Below are 25,184 nucleotides of genomic sequence, written 5' to 3'. Positions count from 1 at the left end.
GCAGGTGAATAATAATCACATATGCAACTCCAGGCGTTTCCAGTGGTTGTCAACAACCGGTTGCATGGAGCATGTGTGTTGCATTTTGTCTGTGCACTTTAGATTGTACAAAAAAAACTGAGAAAAGTGTCTGTTTTTGTCATCAGTGGCACCTTTCCAGTCAAAGTCCTTTCCAGGTAAAACATACCATCCTCTGCTAATTTCCTCAGTAAATTACATGTCACTCTTTAGGAATGATAACAAAGGGGACTTGCTGATATGATTATGTCCTTGAAGATTTTCATAGATAAATAACTCACCTCACTGCAGATTGTGATTACACTTTTGACAGCACTGATACTGCATTTTTATAGCTTTCTTATTATAAAAGTACATAAGACAGTCTGTGAAAAAAAAAACACGTCTAAAATGTTTTAAGAAACATATTTTAGCGTGCTATTTAGCTTTAAAATGAGAAAAATTGTGACTTGGCCACCATGTTGGTAATAGGGTTGGGTCTCGTTTGGGGTTTTTCTTATACTAGTGCTAAAACAATACTTTTAAAATGGTACCGCTGCCTAAAAATTGCCCAAATGGATACTTTTTAAAAAATAAAGTACAAAGTGATTTTGGCACTCAGGAATGGCTTTTATTTGATTACAAAAGCAAATTTAAACTGGACTTTTTTACAACATACTTAATAGTTTAAAGAATTCTTAAATATAGAATTCTGGATAAATACAATGCATAAAACTAAACCCCACTACAATCATTTAACACTAAATAAGTAACAGGGCTACTAACAGCAAAATAAATTTTGATTTGGGATCTGTAATTGCCTCAGTAACTCAGAAAGAACTCAGTAGACAGACAAGGCTGTCACGAGCCTACAATGAGAACAGCTGGTCCACCTTAAAATCCCACATTAATTTGCAATGGTAAAGACATTTAGCCTGCCTTGCTAACTTCAGGGCTAACTCTCTTCACTTAAATCAGCAAGTGACAAGCAAGACACAGGAGCTTGGCTCATGACTTGAAGAGTTATAGCATTTATTCACTGATGAACAGCCTCAACTGTTCACACACTGTGCTGCTACTTCATGATCTCTGCTGCAGTCCAACCAGCCTCATTGTCACTATCACTGGCACACACACACACACACACACACACACACTCTCACACACACACACACACACACACACACACACTCACTCACTCACTTGCTCTCTGTCTCGCTACTCACATAATCTGGCCCTATATGAGGCACTGAAATATACATTATGATTCGGTTCGGTAGGTACTGGTCATATAGGACGTAGCACTGGGTTTTGGTACTAAACCCTAGTTGGAAGTAATGAGTGACACACCAAGCACTACCCACCACCCACAACTTTCTCATTTTACAGCCAAACAGTACACAGCTGTCTATTGGCAGTTTCACTACATTTCAGGATCAGTAATTGACATGATTGACAGCTGTGTTGGAGACTCCGGCTCTGATTGGTAGTTTTCGTCAATGTGCAATACGAGGATGCAGATTATTCACAGATTATCTCTCTCATTTAGTCTTTTAAGCAAATATGACAAAAATTAAGTTTTATAAAAGTTACCATCTAAAGCTTTCAGTTTTAAAATACTGTTTATGAACACCACTGTGTAATGGCTTATATCTCAACAATAAAACTGCTGAGTTCACTTGATTCACACAGCCTGAGTGACTAAGCACTAACACAGCAAACATTATCTGCCCCCTTCCCGCCCCCATCTTCCACTTCTTTCACTATTACTGCAAAGGCTAAAAAAATAATCCTTCCGATCCACCCTTTAATCGCCAGCCCATTCCTTAAAAAAAAGACAAAAGAAATCTGTCAAATATTATTCATTTGCTCCCAGCTTGTTTTTCCCCCTGCGTCTGCAGTTAATTTTCTGCGGAATGTGAGGAGCAGCTGTCACTTTAGCACATGAATGGAGCCAGTTTAGTGGCCCAGAGGCATCGGAGTGGATCAACGGCGGAGGAGGGACAGCTGGGCCCGAGGGGACAATAGCACTCTCAGTTAATCATTAATACTCTTAATGAACAGCAGCCAGGCACCAGAGGTTCACTCACAAGTCTCTCCAGAATATTCCGCCTGCAGCAGGAGGATGCAGGCAGCCTCGGCTTGCCTGCTGACCCCAAACTGACACTTGTTGATTGGGGCCTTAAAGAGGGACTGCAGGACCTTCAATTTGTTGTCTGTCTGATGAAGTTTCACCCATCAGACTTGGAAAGAATGACAACTAACTGACCTGCACTTGATTAAGGTTTTAATGCACAAGATTTATTGCTTAAATTGTGTTCTCTTTTCAAACTATGTTGTCTTTATCAACAAACTTGCACATTTTGCCCAAAGGGTTAATAAAGTTATGTTGAAAATGCCTTTTGACCATTTCCAGAAGTCATGACAGTAGCCAGGCAAAATGTCACAATGAAATTGTGCATACCACCTCAAAATAGCGCCAATGAATCACAGCCAAGTAAAGATTTCTTGCTAAGGGTTTTAGCATTTTGTTGTTTGGAACCTGCATGCTTGGGCAGAGCTAGGCTAGCTATTTCCCTCTGTTTACATTCTTTACCATTGCAAATTACCATTTACATAGCAATTACTTGCCTAGTGTTGTGCTGAATGTTGGAAGAAAACTTTGCTCTTCTCTCATGCCTCAATGGTGACCAAAGAAAACTGAGCAAAATCTTGATCAATTTAAATAATTGGGAGGCACATGTAACAACAGCGAAACAATATCAAAACATCCATTTACAAACTCTCACAAAACGCATACAGTATTAACTGCATTACTTTTTAAAACATATCAAACGTCTCATTCATAGATGAATGGTTCATTTGTGTTTTTTATGTAGGAGTGTTTTTAAATAGTACAGTTACGATTAAAATGCATGTTTGGGAAGTGCTGCGCATACGCCTGGACAAATAAGACCTGGATTATACTGCATGAGTTGTGTGAGAGTTTCTAAACTGATGTTTTAACATAGTTTTGCTGTTTTTAGACACGGCCCCCATCAATCCATTAAGCTTTTTTTCCTTTCTTGGATTCTTTGCTCACTGTGAATGTATGCGAGAAGTTTTCTTCACAAATTCAACATAACATAGGGTAATCGATATCGATTGTCCTTTTGAGAGTAAAGAATGCCTTTAATAAAGGAACAGTACATTTTGAGTAGCAGCGTGTGTAAAATTTGCCTAGAGATAGATGAAAAGATTGATACAACTTTCATGTCCAGTTAGCTTAGCTCAGCACAAACACTGAAAACAGAGGGAAAGAACTAACCTGGTTCTGTCCATAGATAAACACTTAATGAACTCATTAATTACACTATTTAACTTGTTAATTTAATTTTTTAAACATTTTAAACAAAGCTGTGTTAATTACTGGGCTGTAGAGGTAGTGGAAGAACATACTGTCCTCTGTATGCAGGGAATGTCGGAGGTTTAGACAAGCATAACTAACAATTACCAAACAGGACTCTCGCCTAATAAGAGGTTACAGGTACCACTGTATGGATAGACTATCCTATCGTGTACCTGGTGGTCCGTCAAGGTTAATTTTATTTTCTTGTAAAATTTACAGTTTCATTTGTAAACAAACACACAAAGGGGATGCTAAAGTAAAATAAGCTTGTGGCTTAGACTGAAACCAAAAGTTTTATCAGTAACAGATTCTTTGTTTCCATAAAACTCTTAACTTATTTCTTGCCACAAGTTAACATAGCCGCCAAATAACCTGAGAGGTTACTGGAAGATAAATGAGTTTCTAAAGGAGAGCAGATGTTAGCTAGAGGTCTCATTTGAATGTTACACTGATCCTCTGTTTATGTTTGTGTGAGTGTGTATTTGTGTGTGTGTGTGTGTGTGTGTGTGTGTGTGTGAGAGAGAGAGAGAGAGAGAGAGAGAGAGAGAGAGAGAGTGTGTGTTTGCAACCACATGAATTTGTATGTAAGTGTGTGTCTGCTCGTGGCTAAGCGTCCAGCCCAGCCCTCCCCATCGGCGGAGGTGGCAGGTGTTCTTGTGTCCCCCTAAAAGAGCAGGTTTTTATGTCGCCTCCTCAAGTTAGTGGCTTGGTTGCTATGGCGATGCCCTAACAGAAAGAGGCTTGTGTCTGGGGGCCGGTGCTGGGGAGAAGAGGAGGGCAAGGGAAGAGGAGAGAAGGGGCTTTACTTGCACTACACCCACACACACACACACACACACACTGGACTTCAGTCTGGCTTGACAAGAAAGAGGATGAGAGGAAATCAAGTCAGAATTGTAAAAAAAAAAAAAAAAAAAAAACAGGCTTGGATTGTCTGCCGGCACCATGTCAGGTTCTGTCTTTACGCTCAAAATGTCGCCTAAACATTAAGCTGCTGATGGGTGGATTAGACCTGAGTCACACGAAACACTAAGTGATGCTTGTAAATCCTGACAATGGGATTGGGAACTTAAAAAGGAATCTAATATCACACATCCTATCCGGTTCCTCCCCAGGTGTGACAGCTGTCTGCCTGGAGACTTCAGGTTATTATCACTGTACTCTGTGCCTTGTGGCGGGGGACATCCCCCTCTATTTAGGTGGGACATGTCAGACAGGCCCACAATCAATCTCGCCCTCTCTCTACATGTAGATCTTCTGCTGTGTGTGTGTGTGTGTTTGTGTGTGTGTGTGGGTGGGTGGGTGTAAGGAGATCTGGGAGAGACTGGGAGTCACCTGTCCCTTGTTGGCCTCTCTCGCCCCCCTAGGGAGGGCCGTAATTCTCTCTTGGCTGGACTGATCAGCAGCTGCCACGTGCATGCACGCACACACACACACACACACACAAACACACACACACACACAAAGGCAAACACACACAAACATAACACATTTTCTTTCACATCCAGAGAGTAAAAGACTCTTTTTTAGGGTTCTCAAAAGCAGCGGCACATTATGACCCAGAAGACCTGCCTTAGTGAACATTTGACACCATATTATCACTCTTATACCCTGAAACTGATCAGCATTGGGAGCTAGTTTGTTTTTGTTGAGTGAAAAATGAAAGCTGCGCTAATCAATATTTTTCCATTAACCCTTTGACACCTGAGCAAAAATGGATGCGCCTTCGATCACCAGACTTCAACCAAACTCTGCGAGACAAATAAGACACCCAAGAAAGGAAGTACTGTCTTCACAATTAAAATGTTTTTTTTTTCCTTTACCCTGATGTTTGATTCCTTATCTGGATTAACTTGAACCTGAAGAATGAGCAGTTCCGCCCCAAACACCTGGCACTGTCTTATCTCAGCAACATTCAAGTTTGCAGAAAGAGCTCATTACCGGACCTGTATAGTACATACCTGAGGAGCTGTCTCGACAACCTGTCAGACAAACATTTGACCACTGTAGATGAACTGAACATGTTGACTGAGAAAAGACAGTCAGGCCGCCTTTTTAGTGTCATTTCACAGTTAAATGTCAAGGAGTGGCTGTGTTATGCTTCACACTATGGGCGCCAGTGGCAGATTCTCAGGAATACTGAGCTGAAATGCCAGTTTTGGAATTTGGCAGCAACTTGTGTTGTGATTCCAAAGTATCATATGAGAATGTGAAAAGTTTTGACAAAGAGTTACCACAAGACACGTTTAAATTGTCACTGGTTTGCTAGTTACCTACCATCAAGACCAGTTTTAGAAAGTAACTACATTTACTCTAAACAAGCAAATTTCTTTTAGGTATGTTAAATTTACCTTAATATTTTTATTTTATACTACTTAATACTACATTTTAGAGGGAAACACTGCACTTTGTTTTACTCTGCCACATTTATCTAAAAACTTTTTGTTACTTGTTACTTTTGAGAATATATTTTACACTAAAACATTTCCTAATTTTTTAAAACACATTATTAAAAATGAAACCAGTGGTCCCCAGCCTTATGGGACTTGCGACCCTTACACAAAAAACTTACCAGATACTTTAGATAACGACTCTAGAGTGAAAGAGATACAATTATCCAGTCTTTCACAAAATAGCAAAGATTAGAGAGGAACAATATTGAGACTGATGTAGGCATTATCTCAGGACAACCCAGATTTATCTTCTGACCCCTGTAAAGGGCATTTGACCCTTACTTTGGAAACAACTGCATTAAACGAAACTGAGGATAAGGTTAAGTCTAAATTAAGTCTGTCTATAAGTGACATTGAGATTAAAACATCTGTTGTAAGAAACTAGCACCAACCTAATAATCCTTTACATTTGTAAAGCTCAGGAACTTTTCTTGTTTACTGCAGAATGCTTTTTTTTCTTTTTACTTTCGATACTCTAGGTGCATTTTGTTTATGATAAATCTTTACTTTATTTGAATGCATAACTTTTCTTTGTAATGAAGTATTTTCTACATTTTTTCATTATGTTTACTGAAGGATCTGAGTACTTCTTCCACCACTGATCAACATGCATGTCGTCATGCATGTCTGTTTCAAAACCTAATATTAAACAACGGAAACATGACAATTCTGCAGCAAAATTAGAAATGCCCTGATTGAGTAACACTGCTAAATGTGCTGTCAGTCAAGAAATCCATATATGCACATCTTAAGCAAGTGTTTGTGTCCAAAAATCAAGACAAGCAGGTTGCTGCTTTTGCCCCTCTTACCGTGACTCCTTCTTGTTACTAAATAAGGTGTTATATAATAACTGTTTAAATGGTTAATTCGGTAAGAGATTATTTAAGTCTACTAAAATGATACCACAAGGAGAAAAAAAAGTGTTTAGAAATTCTTTAATCTTTTGAATTGTCACTACATAGTATTACTGATCATACTGCAACTTGAGCACCTCAAAACAACAAGAACAAAAAACAAAAAAAACCCCTCAAGATTAAACATTAAAATATTTGCTGACATTATTGTTCCCAGAACAGGATGTTCTTAATTGGACCATCATGTTCCTTTAACTTTTCTAAAATGACTCCACACCATAAGTCCTGTCAAGGTAAACACATGACAAATAAAGACTGTAGAAACTTTTTAAAAAGTTTGTGTGTCAGATATTGACTAATCAATGACTGTTTCAGAATGTGTGTGTGTGTGTGTGTGTGTGTTTTTGAGGTGTGTGTCTCATCTTTATACTGCATACAACAGGTCTAATTGGTTTGTTCTCCTGCCTGATAAGAAGTACATATGCTAATGGATTCAATCTGGGCGATGGCTCTCAGAGCTGATTTCACATGAACAATGATGATGAAAAAATGTAAATGCCCACATTTACAGTAATTGGTCTGGGAAACATTGTCCGCATTGTGTGTTTTGTGATGCAAATGCATTAAATGTGGGGTTGCCCCTAAAGTTGTGCAGGACCGATTGACATACATACTTCCATGTCATTATCTCTCCCAATCTTCACCTTTTCAGTGAAAATCAGTAGATTCTACAAGCAAGACAAGTTTGCATGTAAATAAAAGCACTGAGGGAATGTCTTTCCTCTGATCTTCTGTGTGTCTCTAATACAGCCTTCCACTGAAGCTATGATAATGGAGCCCGCTTACACGCCTGTAATTGGCTATTCATTGGGATAATCTGACATCAAGTCTTGTCATGTCTAAACCGTGTCCAGCATTAAAGAGAGAGAACAAGTGAAATAAAAACTTAATGTCAGAGATTGAATAATTCTCAGAAAGAGCACATTGTTTCAAAATATCTGCACATGCACAGGTTACATTACTATTGCCTTTGCTTTGTATTTTCAAGCACTTTGTGCATTTGGCTTTAAAAGTGCTCTTTAAATAAAATTATTGCAATTATAAATGACACCTAATATAATATGCAACATTAGAACTGCAAATACAAATACAGCTATTAACATAAAAATAAACTAACTAAATAAAACACAGCAATATGAAACATGTTACAAGAAATATATTAAAGCAGAAAACTAAAGTATATATATATTCTGTAACATAATTTTTAATACATAATTAAGATTATAAATATAGATTTCTGGACATTTTTTTCCCATTATTTTTTTTTGCAGTATGTGGGACACATCTTGCTAATGTTGCACATTGTGTTCCTGAAAGAAATCAAACCAATTTCTCAGGTTTCAGAGGCTTATATGGTAGTGACAGGCATCTGAATGAGGCACAAGAAAACTGATGTTGATCCAGGTGTTTAACGGTTAAGTTGCAGCCTATATAAATTGTATACATTTCAATCGGAAAATTAACATTTCTTTTTGAGTAATTTCGTTTTAATATTAGATAAATAATAATAATAATAATTAATTATTATTAGTAGGCCTGTGGGTTTAAAGACAGGCAAATAGCTAAATAATAAATTAATCAGGTGAAATCGGACAAATAAGGTTTAACATCTTGGGCCCTTTAAAAATTATCAACCCGTCACCAAACATTTTCTAGAGCGTTTTCTACAAATGTACTTTACATTAAACAATTATTTTTTATTGGTTTAAGATAACTAGGGGCAGAGCAAAGAGTCAAAAAATGGCTGGTCCCATAACTTACCAGGAAAGCCATGAGGCATGTTGGTTTTCTCATGCTGGGAATATCAGTCCTGCAGCTAAAACAACAAGGGTATAACAACAAAAAAATGGTTGTAAGGTGTTGACTGACTTATAGACAAAATATTTTTACAACACTTTACTTTATATAGGAAAGGGTTTTAAGATGATACTTAATATATAATACATTTCTCTAAAGTAAAACCAACATGTTTTTAAGCTACCAGATGCCTTGAAATTGTTCCTTATTGTGTACCACCCTGTCACATATCAGACATTTTTAGTATTTTTATCATTTATTATTAAATATGATGCAGTGATTCCATGTCAGCCACAATAGTCCATAATAACTTAAACACACGCGCATGTCCATTGTGGACACGATGGCACCATGAAAACAGCAACACAAGAACAGGGAAAGCATGGCAGAAAAGCTGGACAAACTGTTTTAATGAATTGTCACAGGTTACACTATGATTTAATGAATTAATGAGTGAAATGTTCATTTGTTTCATAATTAAAAAACAAAACAAAACAAAAACATGAGTGCACCATTTTACCTTACCAGCTGTCCCATTTTACCTGAGGTAGGTTTTCTCTGTGTTTAGACACACACATTTTCTAAATGATGTTTCTTAACAACATATTTTCTTCATAGAAATGTAGCAGAGAATCATAACAAGTTATAAAAGTAACACCAAAAGTTTTATGTTGTTTTATTGGTAATCTACTCAGTTTCTGGCCTATATGAATTGATTTTCAATTTTAAAAAAAGTAGGCCTATGATTTCTTTTTGAGGAATCTTTTTTTAATATTAAACAAATTATAATAATAACAATCATTATTCCTACTCGACATACATGTTGTAAATTGACTTTTGCTGTGAAATTAATCAAAGATATACCCTGTGAAGAAAATGAAGACGTGGATGATCCTTTGCAAATTCCCCATATTTTCGAAATAAAATTTAAAAAAAAAAATCACTTCTGGTTTTCTTGCCTTTCCTGTCCTTGGGCGCTGAGCCCTGCAGACGACCACCGGAGCAGAGGAGTCCCCCTGCCACAGATCAAGCCACCGGGGCCTTGAACCTGACCCTTCAGGACCATCTAGGGCGAGCTTGTCACATTGCATCCCCGCTGGCGCATTGTTGCCCGCAGGAGCTCCTCAATGGGCTTGAGGGAGATAGATAGTGTGGCCGTCCATCCAATAAACCGCCTCTCTCCCCTCTCCGATCCCCGTGGTGCTCCCGGTTTTGACACAGGAGACAAAACCCGCGGAGAGGACTATGAATGGTAAAGCACCGAGGAGGCCGAGGGAGAGCAAAAAGGAGGCGGTGTGCCTTTGTAGTCGGGGAGGAATGCGGAAATGTCCCCGCTCCGTGTCAAACCTCTCTGAAGGGGGTCAGGCCACATTCAGCCGGCGTGGGAAAGCCAGGCAGAGACGGAGCTCACACAGGAGAGCGGGGCTCCAGTTTGCATGGGCCTATCCGGGGATATATGGAAGAAAAAAGAAGAAGAAAGAAAGGAGAAAATCCAAAGAGGAGCGTGGTTTTTGGAGGGCTGTATCACGCGTTTGCCTTTGTCCTATGACCCCCCAATCTTACACCCCTCCTCCACCACCCCCCACACACAAAGTTGCAGTGAGAGTGTATGTGTGAGTTTTCGTACAGCCCTCCACCACCACCTCCTCCTTCTCCTCCTCCCTTGTTTGAGTGTCTCTGCTGGGCTGGTGCAGTCTGAGGGATGGGGGATTAGAGCTTGCACCGTCCAACTACCTGTGTGGCCCCCGCATGGAGGACAGTGGACAGGGATGATTGCAGGACATTTTATCCGATGCCTCCTCAACATTTTATCGGACATGCCGACGTTACGACATTTTATTGACAACACAAACCAAGGTAAACACTGAAAAGAGGGGATATTTGTCCATAATTGTGTGCCAAAAATTGTATTTAAGAGGCTAGAAATGTTGCTTTGCAGTCCAATATCATTTTAAAAACGCAAAAGAGCAACTCCCGAACTTGCTAGAATTTAAATTAGTCTATTTGGGTGCACGCACAATTAAATTAGAAAAAATTCGGGGAAGCTATCCAAGCTAATAAAAACACCTTTAAAACTCTGCCACTGCACTATTGTATACATTTATAACGATTTCGGGTGTGAACGTTGAGTTTTATGGGGTTTTAAATGGACTGTTGCTGTAGGAAGTTCAGACAATGCAATCAGTAGACAGCCACGTGCTCGCCAAGTTTGTGTCGCCTCAAACAAACTTTGATAAAACGGGACACGAGAGGAATTGCCATGTTATTTTGCTAACTTTAAACAGCTCGCTGTTTACGGTTTGTGCTTTCTTTTTTGCGTGTTCTCTTTAAATGTTTAATTTCCTTTAACAGAGTGAGACAGCCCACATGCGCATAACTTCAACAGCACTGCATGTGGGGTGAATCTGTGAGTGCGCGAGGCTGTTTATCTGGTGCAAACCTACTTTAAAATGAGGCTAATTTGAATTATTTTACATTGTGTTAGTGGTAGGAGGACATGAGTTGTTATGCGTAATAGGAGGAGGAGTGGAAGTTGGGACGCAACGGGGCTCTTGTGTTGATAGTCGGAATAAAACATGATGACAGTCCTGTTATTGCCTACCTGGAGCACAGTTTGACCAAATCTGACAAAGATGGTGTCTTCCTCCATCTGTGTCTCCCTGTCATCTAGGCATTGCATGTGCCAACTTTTTTCTGTGAATATGCCTTTGTGAGAAAACTCTCTGGCTCGTCACCCTCGCCGGGATTCCCCGCAATATTTTCAACAAGAGAGGAGAAAAAAAATCTGCAAAAATGGACAAAGAAAGTACTGGTACTCAATATGAACCTGTGGCCGAGATTGGAGAAGGCGCTTATGGAAAAGTGTACAAAGCGAGAGATTTGAAGAACGGGGGACGCTTTGTAGCCCTAAAAAGAGTTCGTGTCCAGACGGAGGAAGAGGGGATGCCTCTCTCCACCATCCGGGAGGTGGCGGTACTGAGGCAGCTTGAAGCTTTTGAGCACCCCAATGTTGTCAGGTAAGTGAGGGGACAGGTGGGTGCTCTGTCTGTGTCTGTCTGTCTGTCTGTCTGTCTCTTTGTCTCTTTGTCTCTCTCTCTCTCTCTCTCTCTCTCTCTCTCTCTCGCTCTCTTTGTGTCTGTGTTTTTCTTTAATTGGTGGGCAAAGTATACAACTATTTTACTGAAGTCAAAGTATAGATGCTCCTTGTAAAATATTACTCCAGTACTAGTGAAAGTTGCTGAGTTACATTACTGCTTGAGTTAAAGTGCAGGAGTAGGCCTACTTGCTTATGAAAATACATAAAGCCTTCAGATATAACTTTTGTTGCTTCTGTTGTGCAACATTTAATTCAGAATTTAATGTTGCACAAAAGAACAACCAAATAAACTGTAGTAAAATTGGTTTGCTATCAGCCTGCGCAATTCCGCTGGCCTCCGTGTATGATCTCGCGTGAAAAATGGAGGATTGATTTACGGCACAAAAGGAAGTGCTTCAACCATTGCACACAGCCGGAAGAGAACTGTGCTTCTTGTTTTCCCAGGTTCTGCACTAGCTTTCTGCAGTAAAGGAGTAGTTTTGCAGTGAATGAGCAATTTTGCAGCGGACACTATTGTCCACACGAGTAGTAGATTAGAATTGCAAAGTGTGAGCACTTTTCTAAATGGATTAATGTGTAAAGTTAACGACCAACTGTTTGATTGTTATTTGTCGAAACATAAAAGCTTTGCTTATTTCAAACCACACCAAATGCGTTTTATCCTCAGTCAAAGCTCACAGCAACATATTGCATATGTTTTGACAGCATTTCATAGTCTATCGATTAAGCAATTTCCCATTTTCGATTAAATTATTAATGATTAATAGATTAAGTGTGATCACCCCTATAATGGATCGATGGATTCATAGGCCGATCTGTTTGTGATGTCACTGTAGGGAATATGAAATGAACGCCAGATTATCTGAGAAATTATTATAATATATGCTTTAAATGTTGGTATAGTTTGGTGAAAAGCTGCCACATAGCTAAAATCTTGCAACAATCTTGCATATATAACCGTTACCCTGCAATTCAAACATATATTTTGGCTGGATTTTTTTATTTCTTGAAGCAACTGAATGTAGGTGACTCAGGACGAACGGAGGCCATAGCAACGGTAAAAAATCAAGTAATGCAAGGTTACTTTAGTTTTAAAACAAATAAAATGGAACTATCTAAAATTATTACCATATCACTTCACCTCATCAGGGAACATGTTCTTACTTCTCACTTCAGTGTTGCGTATATCGATGATGTTTATTGTTTATCACTTGTCTGTGGATAGTTGCTAAGCTCTGAGGAAACCTGAAAGCGATCCTCCTAGTATTTGCCACAGTGGCGCTTCAAAAAGTTGAAAAGGTATCACTTTTCACTTAAAGTAAGTACCTGAGAAAAATCTCAACACACTGTTGTGTATCGTCACAAAACACTTACAGAACCTAACGACTTTAAAACAACCTCTACTTGCTTGTAGAGCCTGCAGATTGGAAAGCTTATTGAATACTGTTCACATCCTGTAGAAACGTCCTCAGAAACACAAATGCACAAAAGGACCACCATTGTCACTTTTATATATTTAACACCTCCCCCCACCCAACCGTCGCACAGTATTTTGACACAGCTCTGACAGTATGCTTACATAAGAATCAATGGTTGATTTAAGACTGTGTTTTAGTTGACCAAAACACAACAAAAAACACAAAACCAAACAAAAACCAAAAAAAAAAAAAATGACAGAAAAGAAACTGCAGTTCTTGTTTGTCTCTGTTTACCTCTCCTCCTCTCTAACTGTCTCTACTGACGAGCTGCCCAATCAGAGTAGTGCTTGTGCGAGGTAGAGGTACGGGAACACCACCAAAACAAACAAACCACATGCAGAACTGCATGGTCATAGTTTATGTACACTTTGCACTTTAGAAAAGAAAGGAAAAAAAATCCACTGCTGACCTCAAAGCAATTGTAACGAGTAACAATAGTCTTCGCAGAAATGTAGCGGAGTCAAAGAACAATATTTGTCTTTCAGATGCAGTGGTGCGAAAGTAATACGTTTCCCCCCAAAGTATACCCAAGTAAAGTACAGATACTCAAAAAACTGTACTTAAGTGCAGTACATGAGTAAATGCACTTAGTTTTTCTCCACCACTGTCAGTGTTTGAGAGAAAGACACACGCTACTTCCTTTTCAATGGTCTCTGATGGCAACCATGCTGCCTCATATGACCTTTAAGTTACACTCATACTCGTCCACTGTTTTTGCAGCGCAGGTCCTCTTCTTTAACTGTTTTCTGCTGACAACGTGAAAATATTGGTTGCATAACAATTTGCCACGTGCTGCCACTGTTAGCAGGCAGTAGATGCACACCTGTCACATCATAACTTTCTCCACTGTCATTGTTGTCTATGTTGTTGGTGTCCTGTTTTGTATGATGCACCTGGAGATCATCATTATTTATTGGCTCCAATGGCATTGATCCGCCTTATACGCTTTCCTCTAAAGAAATGTATCCCCGCTCAGCTTTAGAAATAAGTCATCTCTGCCAAAAAGATGAGACATCCTTACAAACTCGTGGCTTTCCACCACAAGAAAGGGCTCTGGATTGCAGAATGAATGTGAAATATGGTATGCGCTTTCTTAAATGCGTACTTTTAATGCATAATGCTTGCAAAAGAGATCATGATGTATAGAGGTAAAGAAAGATAGATAGAGGTATAGAAAGCGTTATTGTCATTGTACAGGATACAGTGAAATCTGGAGTGGCACTCCTGATCAGTGCAGTTCAAATACATGATTAAACAAGACACAGGCGGGTAAAATACAGCACACATATTGCACCCAAAGTAACCCATTCTCCATATAATACATACCACACTCAGTGGTAAAATAGTGCAAATATGAAAAAAGAGCAAATAAGAGATAATGGCAGAGGTAGATTGCACCGATGCTTATTGCACTAAAATATATATTGTGGCCTGGGGAGATGTGTTCTAGCAACGAGACCGGCTGTTTATATAAAATATAAACTAGCAAATAGATTGGTATTTTAGGGAGCCAGTCTCACTAAAGAAAACTGTGACAGGACAGATGAGTATCAATTAATGCTGCACAGTTAACCCCCGCTCCCCCCAACAATATTTAGTGTGAAACATGGAATCGTACAACCATAACAAAAGGTAGCTCAAACAATCAATATTGAGCTTTGGACATGTCTTGAGTGCTACCTGGTGTAAATACACAGCTCATGTTGCCTAAGAGAGTTCAAGACATGCTAGGTGGAAATGGAGGTCACAGTAAATATTTACAATTTCAGCCTGATGAGGTTGTTTTATTCTGAAATAATTGCATTTTTGATTCTGTTTACTGGTTGTATGGTCATTATAACCTTGCTAGAATAAAGTTCAAAGTGGCCTAAGACGTTTGCACAGTTTTTTATATATATATATATATATATATATATATATATATATATATATATATATATATATATATATATATATATATATATATATATATATATATATATATATATTTATACATGAATATTTTAGATATTCAGTGTTAGTGTGTGATCATCAGCACTGATCAATGCTGTCAAAACGCCCTTAAGTAAGACACTGACAGCTGAGTTACTGTAAGTCAGACTGGATTTAGTGACTATAGCCATTTTAAAGACAGCCCAGTCAGTAGTCCTCTCTGCTCTGCACACAGGGGCCATTTTCTTTCAGTTTTGTAATGAATTGTTCACTCAGGTCAGTAGTCACATACTGCGTCATATGTTGGCACAGCCAAAGTCTGACCTTGGTACGTGTTTTTTTATTATGGAATATTGTGTGCTTTGGGATTGAAGGGGAAGCTCTAAATGGACGTTTTCAGAAGCATGGTTAGTGCCCTTGTGCCTCTAACAATAATTCCCCTGCGTATAAATGAATAATAGAGGATAATGGTTATGGTTTTCTCTTAATGGGATCACAATGGGCTTTGGTCTCACTTGAAGACAAGTACGTCAGAGGTTATGAAGTTTTCTAAGCTCAGTTTTATATCGTGGTCGAACACACTTTGTGCAACACTGTGAAAGCATGAGTTTAAATAATACTCAGTAGCATTTGTTGCAATAAATCAGTTCAAGAATGCAAACCATCGGCTCTTCAGGAACTTCACCATCCTTCAGTTTAGCCAACCAGCATAGCAAAGCAGCTCAGGCCAGGAAGGGTGCATTGTGGACCTTCTGTGTGACTCCAGGCAACCCCTGGATGTTTGTAATGAGGCCCATTATTCATTCCATATGTTCAGTGTCTGCTGAGAGCCCCCATTGTAGCGCAACAATCGAGCTGTGAGGGGCGTTTAACCCCAGCGCTTGGAGAGGAGGGTGCCGTCTATTCTGTGACATCATGCACAGTACTAATACCTTGAATGAATCGCCTCTCACTCACTGCACTGACTGCAGCGTTTCCAAGTACGCTGATTACAAGAGTGTTGGCAAGGACGCACGATGCCTCGTTGGATAGGAATGAAAGCGTTTCCGGAGAGATTTAGTCATTTCTTCCCATGCCTCGATTTTAAACGGCTTATGTAGATTAGCCAGTTTGAATTATAGCAGCACATGCTCTGAAAATAATATCAAAATATTGACATGACACTGAGTATGATCACTATGAATTTGTTCTCTGAGGTGTCAGTATTTACTCTGATCTCATTCATGTTTGAAGTTGGTATCCAGTGGTTGTAACATGACTTGAAAGCTTTAAAGAACACTTATTTGGTTACTGTCATTTAAATTAATGAGCAAGTTGTATCACTAATTGTTTCATTAGGTCAGTATATGATTGTAGATGAAAATCTAGTCAAAGTAAAATCATCTCTTGTGTTCTGTAGCCTACAAATTTAAACTTACTTTACAAAACACATTAGCCACTTCATCGGCTCACATTCACTTAAAGGTAATAACCACATATTTTTAAGATAATGTAATTACAGTAACCCTACATAACGTGTCTGATGGAGATCCATCACGGCTCACGTTGTCTCCTGTGTTGTTGTGATGAAACATGCTGCCTCTGCGGCTACAGACCGGGTCCGCTTGACTTCCCATAGAGCATCAGGAGTTGTCATAGTGCTGGTTGAGGAATGCTGCTTGTGGTCCCCTGCTCTTTGAAGAGGACATACTGGATAGCTTTTTTCAGCTTTTCACCAAAGCCTGCTTTGGCAGGTCTGCCGACATAATCTGGATTCTTGGCCTTAGTTTGTTGCTAAGTGAAACCCAGCCTTAAGCGCTGGTGTTTGGGAGTTGATCTTAAAAAGCTTTGCGTAGAAGTAGTTTTTCAGAGTAACCCGACGCAACATTATGTTGGTGTCCTGCAGCACATAATATTTCTGCTCTCCAGGCATCTTCATTTTATCTCAAAAGTTTTTATACAAAACCAGGCGCAGAAAGTTTAGATTGAGGTTCTTGGCCTAAGATTTAAAGTGCCAGAATGGATGGTGCTTTCCTGACTGACCACAGAGCAGATTTGTTTACCTCATAGCTGTTGAGCATTTATTTGAAAATTTTCCATGAAAAGAAAAAAGTGAGATGGTGCGTCCTTTATGTCTTGTTTTAGCTGCATCATAAGACTGCTATCTTGTGCAGACATTTGAACTTAGCAGGAAATACACAGGCATAGCCAACAACATTAATGAAGGCTCCATTACATTAAGATGTTCCAGTTAGTCACAAGTTATTATTAATGTCATCAGTTACACCTGTTTGACATGTCTTTTTTGCTGTGTATGAAAGAACTGACTTGCCATTAAGTGCACTCTATATACTTCAGTATAATATATGAGTGTCCATGTGTAAATTGTATGCTATATAGAGTGCATTTAAAATCTTGTACAGTGGAACCAAAAATGTTGTCTCCATAAAAATGGTATTAAAAAGTCAATGCAATGATTTGCCTTGACCAGATTCATTCAATAGTGCTCCTGCCATGACAGTCTGAAATCTCAGCTAAGTGTTAGTTTTCAAGGACACGGGGAAGGATTGAAATAATAGATTCATGTAAACCGTGCCAACATGACGAAAAAAAAGATATTTGGTCTTATAAGTGGGAGTCAGGAGCTTTGTTGCAGCATGCTAAGCAGACTGGACTCCATTAAATCAATTGTATTGATCTCCTCCACCTGTTCCTCTTGCTTCTAGGTTGTTTGATGTGTGTACAGTCTCTCGGACTGACCGAGAAACCAAACTCACTCTGGTCTTTGAGCATGTGGATCAGGACCTGACCACCTACCTGGAAAAGGCCCCTGACCCTGGAGTACCACCTGAGACCATCAAGGTAACCATCACCATTGTTATCTTAAGTCCCTTTCTCCCTTGACAAAAAACAAAACAAGCAAAAAAAAGGCAACAACAATTGACCAGTTGACTCTGAAGTAGTCACTCGGATTTAATGGCTCCAGATCTGCTAGACTCTGATAGGCAGCGTTGAGAGTATGACACTTGAGTGGACGCGCTAATTTTTACACCTTTTCTGGAGCGGTGCTTTAAGGTGCTGCCAAAATTTTTTCCCGTATCCATTCAAGCAGTACTTGAACATCAATCCGACACCAAGTCAAAAGCAGTTTCACTGACATCCATGCTGCTTTCTACTGTTTCCTAACCTAGTTTTCTGGCGTGTTTGTAACGTCAAACAAGGGTTATTGCTATTGATATTAACTTAGATATTTAAAAAATGAAAAATTGATATTATGCTAATAAATCACACATGATAATTTCATGTAAAGAACCCAGCTCCTCTTCAAAAATGTGTTTCTTTTGTCTCCCTTCCACAACACCAACAGACTACTGATTCACTATTCATTAAGTGTTATTGCTCTTTTTGAATAATTTCTGACAGTTTTAGACGTACTCTCAAGCTCAAGACGATTGTATTTTGAGAGTCATTCATTTGCCAAAGAAAGAGACAAAATGCACGATAAACAAAGTTACAGATGAATTTGACTGACAGCATTACTACAATTGTAATGATTTATTTTTCTTGTGATTTTATATTGTGATAATATAATAATCCACGGCAGAGCTGTTTGTTGTGAGTGAAATTCCTATGCTTCACTGTTAAAAACATCAGTGAGGAATAAATAGTTAACCCTTTGAAACCTGCATAGACATCACTTTTACTGTGCTGCATTCAGATGCTTCTCACAAGTATTGATTCCTTTCAGAAACATGGGAAAACATGTTAATCAGCAAGTTTGCAAGAATTGACCCTCAAATTGCAAGAAATCAATAGATTAAGATAATCATTTTTAAAAAAGGAAAGGAAAAATATTCACAAAACTGGATTTATAATAATCATAATTATATATTTTAAATTATTTTAGAGAATGATTATAATCTATAAGCAGTTTTTTCAGGTCAGCTTTTTACTGTCATGTTTTTTGTGTGTGTTAGAGGTTTCTCTTTTTGCTAATTTTCAGGTATTTTTTTCGTACTTTTTACTAATTTCTTGCTAAGTTGTGGTCATTTCTTAAGTTGCTCATTGCCTACTTCCCATGTCTGAAAGAAATTAAGCTATTTTTCCCAGTTTTAAAAGGTTTAGTATTTCTAGGCAAATTTCAAAAACATGCAAGAATGTAATTCAAAATGGTATTTACAGAAATGAAATACATATGAAGTGATTTGCTAATACTCTGTGGCTTGAACACCACATGACCACAGCCGTGTCCGTATGGTACTGAATGAGTTTTCTTGGCCAGAGACGCAGAGGACAGAGTGCAGTCCCCTCCAACATCAGAGGTAGCGGAGCATTTTGAAGGGCAGCACATGTGGCAGATGGGCTCCAAATTAGAGGCTCCCTGCCTTCTCTATTTTCACTCTGCCCTTTCTCTCCAAGTTTACACTGCATCACAGATGGAGACAGAGGAAAAATGTGTGTGAGAAGCTAGACTTTAAAACAGTTCTTTTGTGTTAAAAAAAAATAAGAGTGCTCATTTTAATGCTAACAACTGTACTTCACAATAGTTAAATCTGTGTACCAACAATTCTGAATCACCACCACTATCAATTTCTCCCATTAAATAAATCCACTGAGTGTCCATTTACACTTTGCCAAAAGGTCGGAAATGGATGTGTAGCCAGCTCCTTTCCTCTGTAACTGCCCTCTTTTATTTTATTCTTTCCCACACTCTTACCTTTTTAAAATTGTCTTTATCGCGTTTCACCCCAAGGTCTGTAAAGTATCGTGTACAATATTGGAGAAATCTGCTATCTCTATTTTTGGATAGAGGGGCCTCCGAGTTTAAAGTGTCATATTTGAAACAGAGAAGTTGTGGAAGCTAGAGTAACCGTTGGTTTTCACCCCGGGCTGGGTTTATGTGTGAAAGTTTTGTGTCGAGCTGTAATGTTGGTAGGATGCTGTGCAAGCGTAGACGAGTCAGGTAGATCACACCTGAGGCTTTCCCATGGTTTTTACTGAAGCTGATACAGTTTGTGCTGCTGTAGTTGCTACAGATATCTCAGTGCAGTGATGATTGCGTTGATCATGTCCTCAGGCTCTGATTATTGTACTTCTACTGTACATGAATATGGTTATCAATTAGTTGCATTTTTGGGCCACTATTTATGATTGTTTTCGTTGTCCACTGTTTTTTTTCCTTGATGAATCAAATAATTGTTTGGTGTATAAACTGTCCGAAAATGATGAAACATGTTGATCAGTGTTTTCCAAAGCCCAATATGATGTCTTCAAATGTTTTGCTTTGTCCACAACCCAAAGGTATGCAGTTTACTGTCAAAAAGAGTAAAGAAAATATTTACATTTAAGAAGCTGGAATAAGAAAAATTGGACTTTAAATTTTTTTTTTAACTTCTTAAACTGATTAATCAATTTTCAAATTACTTGACAATTTATTTAATAATTGACAGCTAATTCGTCATTTGAGTCAATTTCCAGGCATTTCTCAAGTGTGAGGACTTTGTTTTGTTGTTTTATGTCCGTAAGGATATGAATATCTCTAACCCAAAACGTACACGTCACCTCAGCATTGTTTCTGATTTTTTTAAATACAAGAGAATTAATTTAGAAAAGAAATGGGATTTAAAGAAGTTATTTACAGTGCTAGTAGTTGTAGCCAAATTACTGTTTATTCAGGAATGGATTTGATAATACAATCAATTTTATGTCAGACTCTTAGGTCCATATCAATACAAACAATAAATAACAAAACAAAACCTATCAATAATTGACTCCGGAGCTTAAACAAAAAAATGAATCAATTACTCAATCAACAGAAAATTAAAAATTTTGATAATGAATTCATCAGTATTGTAATTTGGCTTGGCTAGTAATCATTAGTTGCAGCCATAATTCATTGATGTTCTCCATCTGAAGGCAAAAGTGTTTATAGCTGATCTGCTCTGGGGGCAGGACGAAAAGCTTGCTGTCATACAAAGCGGTGAGACGCATTAATTGTTCGAATGGAGACAGTGCAAACTCAATCTCCTCAAAGGCGTTCACATGTTGCACTTGATTGTAATCGTAAAAACAGAAATAAGCAGTTGTGTGAAGATAAAAAAAAAAACTTAAGGTAGTTGAAAAGGCGGCTAGTCGCTATGCGAAGTGGGTTTGTTTGTCAGATTGTCAGTTTTGGATAACAAATTGTTGTCCGCAGCCCCCTGCCAGTTCCAACGGTGGAAAAGTTTGAGGAGGAGGTTTCCGTTTTGTTTGAAGCATACTGACCCCTTAAGGCACCCCTCCTGCTTTAGCTTTCTCCCAACATCCATACAGCTGGAGCCCTCTGGGGACAAAAGGACAATGATGGAGTGACGAGATGACAGAGGCACCATCCCCTGTTATTTCTAGGACAGTGGACACTGCACAGTAACCCCCAACTGCCCCCCTTCACAGCAACTTAATTTGCGCCTGGCTATACCAGATGACACCAGATAATGAATCCCAAATTTACCATACCTGAACCAATCTTATGAAACACTTACCTATTTGAGATTTCGCTCTCAACCAAAGAAAACATTAACTCTCTGCCAAATACCCTGAACCAAAAACAACAGGCATTTGTCCTTTCCTCAAACCCAATCTACCCCCAGCACCAGACACCCCACCCTGCCCCAGCCTGTCCATTTCAGCCCCCACCCTCCACCACCCACTCAGCCTTCCTCAGACTCAAGACCCACCACATGGTCATTGATGAAAGAGGTCCTCCTCCAGGAATCAAATGAGCTGGAAGGACATCAAGGAGCCGGGCTGCCCCAGCCTCAGTGCTCCTCAGCCGGGCCAGCGCTTGGGCCTCACCCACCCTCCTCCACCGCCATCGTCCAAGCTTCCACAACTCCATTCTCTGGGCCCATAAAGGGGGAGGTTAATGAAGCATGGGGAGGGAATTACACTAACGCTAACCGGCAGATGTCCCATATTGTGCCTAGCTACAATAAACAATATGGCTGCCTCTGGTGCATTAGCATTAGAAAAGGAGGCGCACTCAGAAAGCCATGTTTTGACTGCATCTTGCAGAGGGCTGACTACTTTTTTTTCCTGGTCCTCCTGCTTTTTTTTCAGGGTCAGATCTGTTGCCTTTTTGTGCGATTTTTGTTTCCTCTTAGCCAAGTAGTTTTGGGGGTTTCTGAAGGTCGAAGTGCTGCCAGTTGAAGACAGTTACGTGTTGAGCAACTCTTGTGAGTCTTATTGCTGCTGAAATCAACTTGGTGTGAGAGGAGGAGATGCCTCACCGCTGCTGTCTATGCCTCTTACGCTCTTAAACTGTGTGGCGGTATTAACTTGGCTATTATAATTTCTAATATTTCCCTGTTGGCAATTGCAAGTTATGCTGTTGAACATAGCTGGAATATTTTTCATTACTCAGTGTGTTGTGAGGGTAATTGATACAGCAGAGAAGATGGCACTGAGGCCAAGGGGGCCAAGATTGTTTGTGTATTTGTCCAAGAGTCACACTTCTGAGATAATTAGTGTTTACTAGGAAATGCTGCTGAAAGGAAGCATGATGAAATGGCTATTTAAAGCAGAGAGGAACTGATGGGGGGGCATGCTATTGTGTCAGCCCCCCTCCACGCACACACACCCACACACACGCAAAATAACCAACTGCCTGCCTCTATCCTATGGCCCTGTCTGTCTGCTGCCCTCCACGCTGGGTCATGGCTGGATGGAGATGTAGAAAGGAAGGTCTGTTTATGCATCCTGCCTGCCCTTGGTCAGAGGGCACACACACACACACACACACACACACACACACACACACACACACACACACACACACACACGCACACATACATGTGCATGGGTACTACACACTGAGGTGCACATAAACAAATGGAAATGTAGATGCACACATATTATGTTAACACACACCCAGAGGGACACCCAGTTTGTGTGTACACAAACACACACACACACACACACATCACTCCCCATCTCCACAGCATTGTGTGGGGCGTCCTGTCTCCTCCTCTATGGCCAGCACAGCAGCCAGCACAGCAGCCAGCCCCGCGCCGTTTGCTAATGTTTTCTGCTTGAGTGTGCAGACCCCTTTGACTCACTCACCAGCTGGTCGGCCAGTGAATAGAGCTGCGGGCTCAGGTCCATGTCACTTGTGAGGTCCTGGCGGAGGCTTTTGGGGGTGTGCTTAGGGGGCATGTGTGTGTGTATAGGAGGGAGTGTGTGTGTGTTTTGGAGGGATGGGGGTGGGGGGTGGGGGATTGTACAACCAAGGATGCAACACACCACCACTAGCATCAGAGCATTTTACTTTACAAAGGTTCATCTCCATGTTGCCTCCTTTACCTCATCTAATTTTCAAACAGACTAAATAATTGTGGACAGGGTTCATACAAGGTGCTTCAATTCGACACTCACAAATTTAAGTCCTGACTACTTTGAAAATCAGACAGTTTTTAACTTGATCCTTGTGAAAGTACTTGAATCTAATTGAGATGAGAACAGACTGAAAAGACATTCAAATAAATGTATTAGGTAACTGTTTTAAACTAGGAAGCAAATGAAATAAATAGTCAGCTGTGGTTGCAACAATTTGCTCTTCCAGTATTGGTTCAAGTTGATGGTAAACTACAGTAAATAGTCAGCACCAGGATGTTTAGCCTGCAAAACACTCACACTGGAGCAGTGTTAGCCTTTAGCAGTAGTTTTGAGCCATAATTTGGCAGTAAAAAAGCAGAATTTTATCAATATTAACCAGAGTTGAGAACCTGGTGACATGTCTTTGCTCCATTTAGTAATTTGCACAATTTTCTTGCAATAGATGGTTGTGGAGAAAATAATTTAACCCTTGAAGACAGAAATGAGTGCTTGAAAAAGTATTTAAAAGTTCTTGATTATTGGATTACATTTTTACCTGCATGAACACTATTTTATTTGGTCTTAAGCTGTAACAGCTCTTTCTAGACTTAATTTTATCAACAACAACTCGTGATATCTCTGCCAAAACCACCCGGCCACAATCCCTTGTAATGACTTGTTATTTGTTTACAGGTGCGGGACCTGTTTGAGAGTATTTCGGTTTGAAAAGAACAAGTCTCAGCTAGTTCCTTACTTAGTTCATCTGTGTTATTTTTGCTAGTGTGTCATGGATGCAGTGCCTTTAGCCATTTCTGAGGTCAGCTTTTGGGCATAAAAAGAGAACGAGCGCCAATTAACTCGAGCAGGACAGCTGCTGAGAAACAGAGGTCCATGCTTGTACAGAGCAGGGCCTCTCTCTGTCTCTATCGTGTGTGTGCGTTTGTGTGTGTCAGTTATCAAACATCTGCCACAGTCGACAAGAAAAGACACAGGCCTCCTCTAGTTAACTCCCTCCGTACCACAATGTCTCAGTCTTTATACTTAACTTCTCGCTGCAGGGTCTTGTCATTCAGGTCTTTTGTTGCCTGGATTGAAAGAGGAATGAATTCAAATGTTGTTGTAGACGTGTGGGGTCATGAAGCCATCTGCCTTTCACATTTGACAAGGACAATTAAGGTTAATCTTTTTTAAAATCAAATTCATGAGTTGAAATTCAATTATTCTGAGCAGAATATTAAAAATCTAATCAAACTGCAAACGTGGTCTGTGCTGCTAGCTCAATGTCATCAACGTTGTTTTTAGTCTTTACTTATTAAAGGGACAGTACATCCAAAAATCAATACTACTTTTTCTTCTTCTTACCTGTAGTGGTATTTATTAATCTAGATCTTTGTTTATGTAAGTTGCGAAGTGTTTGAGATCTCGGCTGTAGAGATGTCTGCCTGCTCTCGAGTATACTGGGTGGCACTCAGCTTGCGGCACTCAAAGCACCAAAAAAACTAAAACCACTGCACTTTGAAAAAATTCAACAGTGATGTCTCTTTCCAGAAATCATTGCCCAGTCACTCAAGATAATCCACTTACCTTGTTTTGAGCAGTTTTATGTAGGAACTATTTTCTTTCTACCAAACTACACCCGCCTATGGTACCACTGTGACGAAGGACGCAAGCATCTACTCATGGACAAGGGGCTTGTAACAGCACGAGATATAGAAATGAATGGTGTCCTCGGTAGAACTATAACATTAGCTCGCCCTGTGGTGCTAGGTGAACTAGCAGAAGATGCACGCTTCCTTC

The 25,184-nt window shown here is 39.5% G+C and overlaps 1 protein-coding gene and 1 long non-coding RNA gene across 2 annotated transcripts in view; one reads left to right on the top strand and one right to left on the bottom strand.

Moving 5' to 3' along the window:
* Positions 1–8,937: 8,937 nt before the first annotated feature.
* LOC148186623 (uncharacterized) lies at positions 8,938–11,269 on the bottom strand. Its single transcript, XR_015779403.1, has 2 exons — positions 11,152–11,269; positions 8,938–9,991 (listed from the first exon to the last, which is right to left on the bottom strand). It is a non-coding gene; the product is annotated as an uncharacterized LOC148186623 (long non-coding RNA).
* Positions 10,419–25,184, top strand: part of cdk6 (cyclin dependent kinase 6) — a 48,835-nt gene continuing 34,069 nt past the window's right edge. The window contains exons 1-2 of the mRNA XM_042506938.2: positions 10,419–11,566; positions 17,762–17,897. Coding sequence (XP_042362872.1) covers positions 11,343–11,566; positions 17,762–17,897 — 360 coding nt within the window. The 5' untranslated portion in view covers positions 10,419–11,342. The remainder of the gene's footprint in view (positions 11,567–17,761; positions 17,898–25,184) is intronic.

This window comes from Plectropomus leopardus, chromosome 17, assembly GCF_026936395.1.
Source record: "Plectropomus leopardus strain MGB_pleo_1.0 chromosome 17, ASM2693639v1, whole genome shotgun sequence".
Classification (NCBI taxonomy): domain Eukaryota; kingdom Metazoa; phylum Chordata; class Actinopteri; order Perciformes; family Serranidae; genus Plectropomus; species Plectropomus leopardus.
The sequence above is the reverse complement of the archived record's forward strand: the minus strand, read 5'-3'. Positions and strand labels throughout refer to the sequence as shown.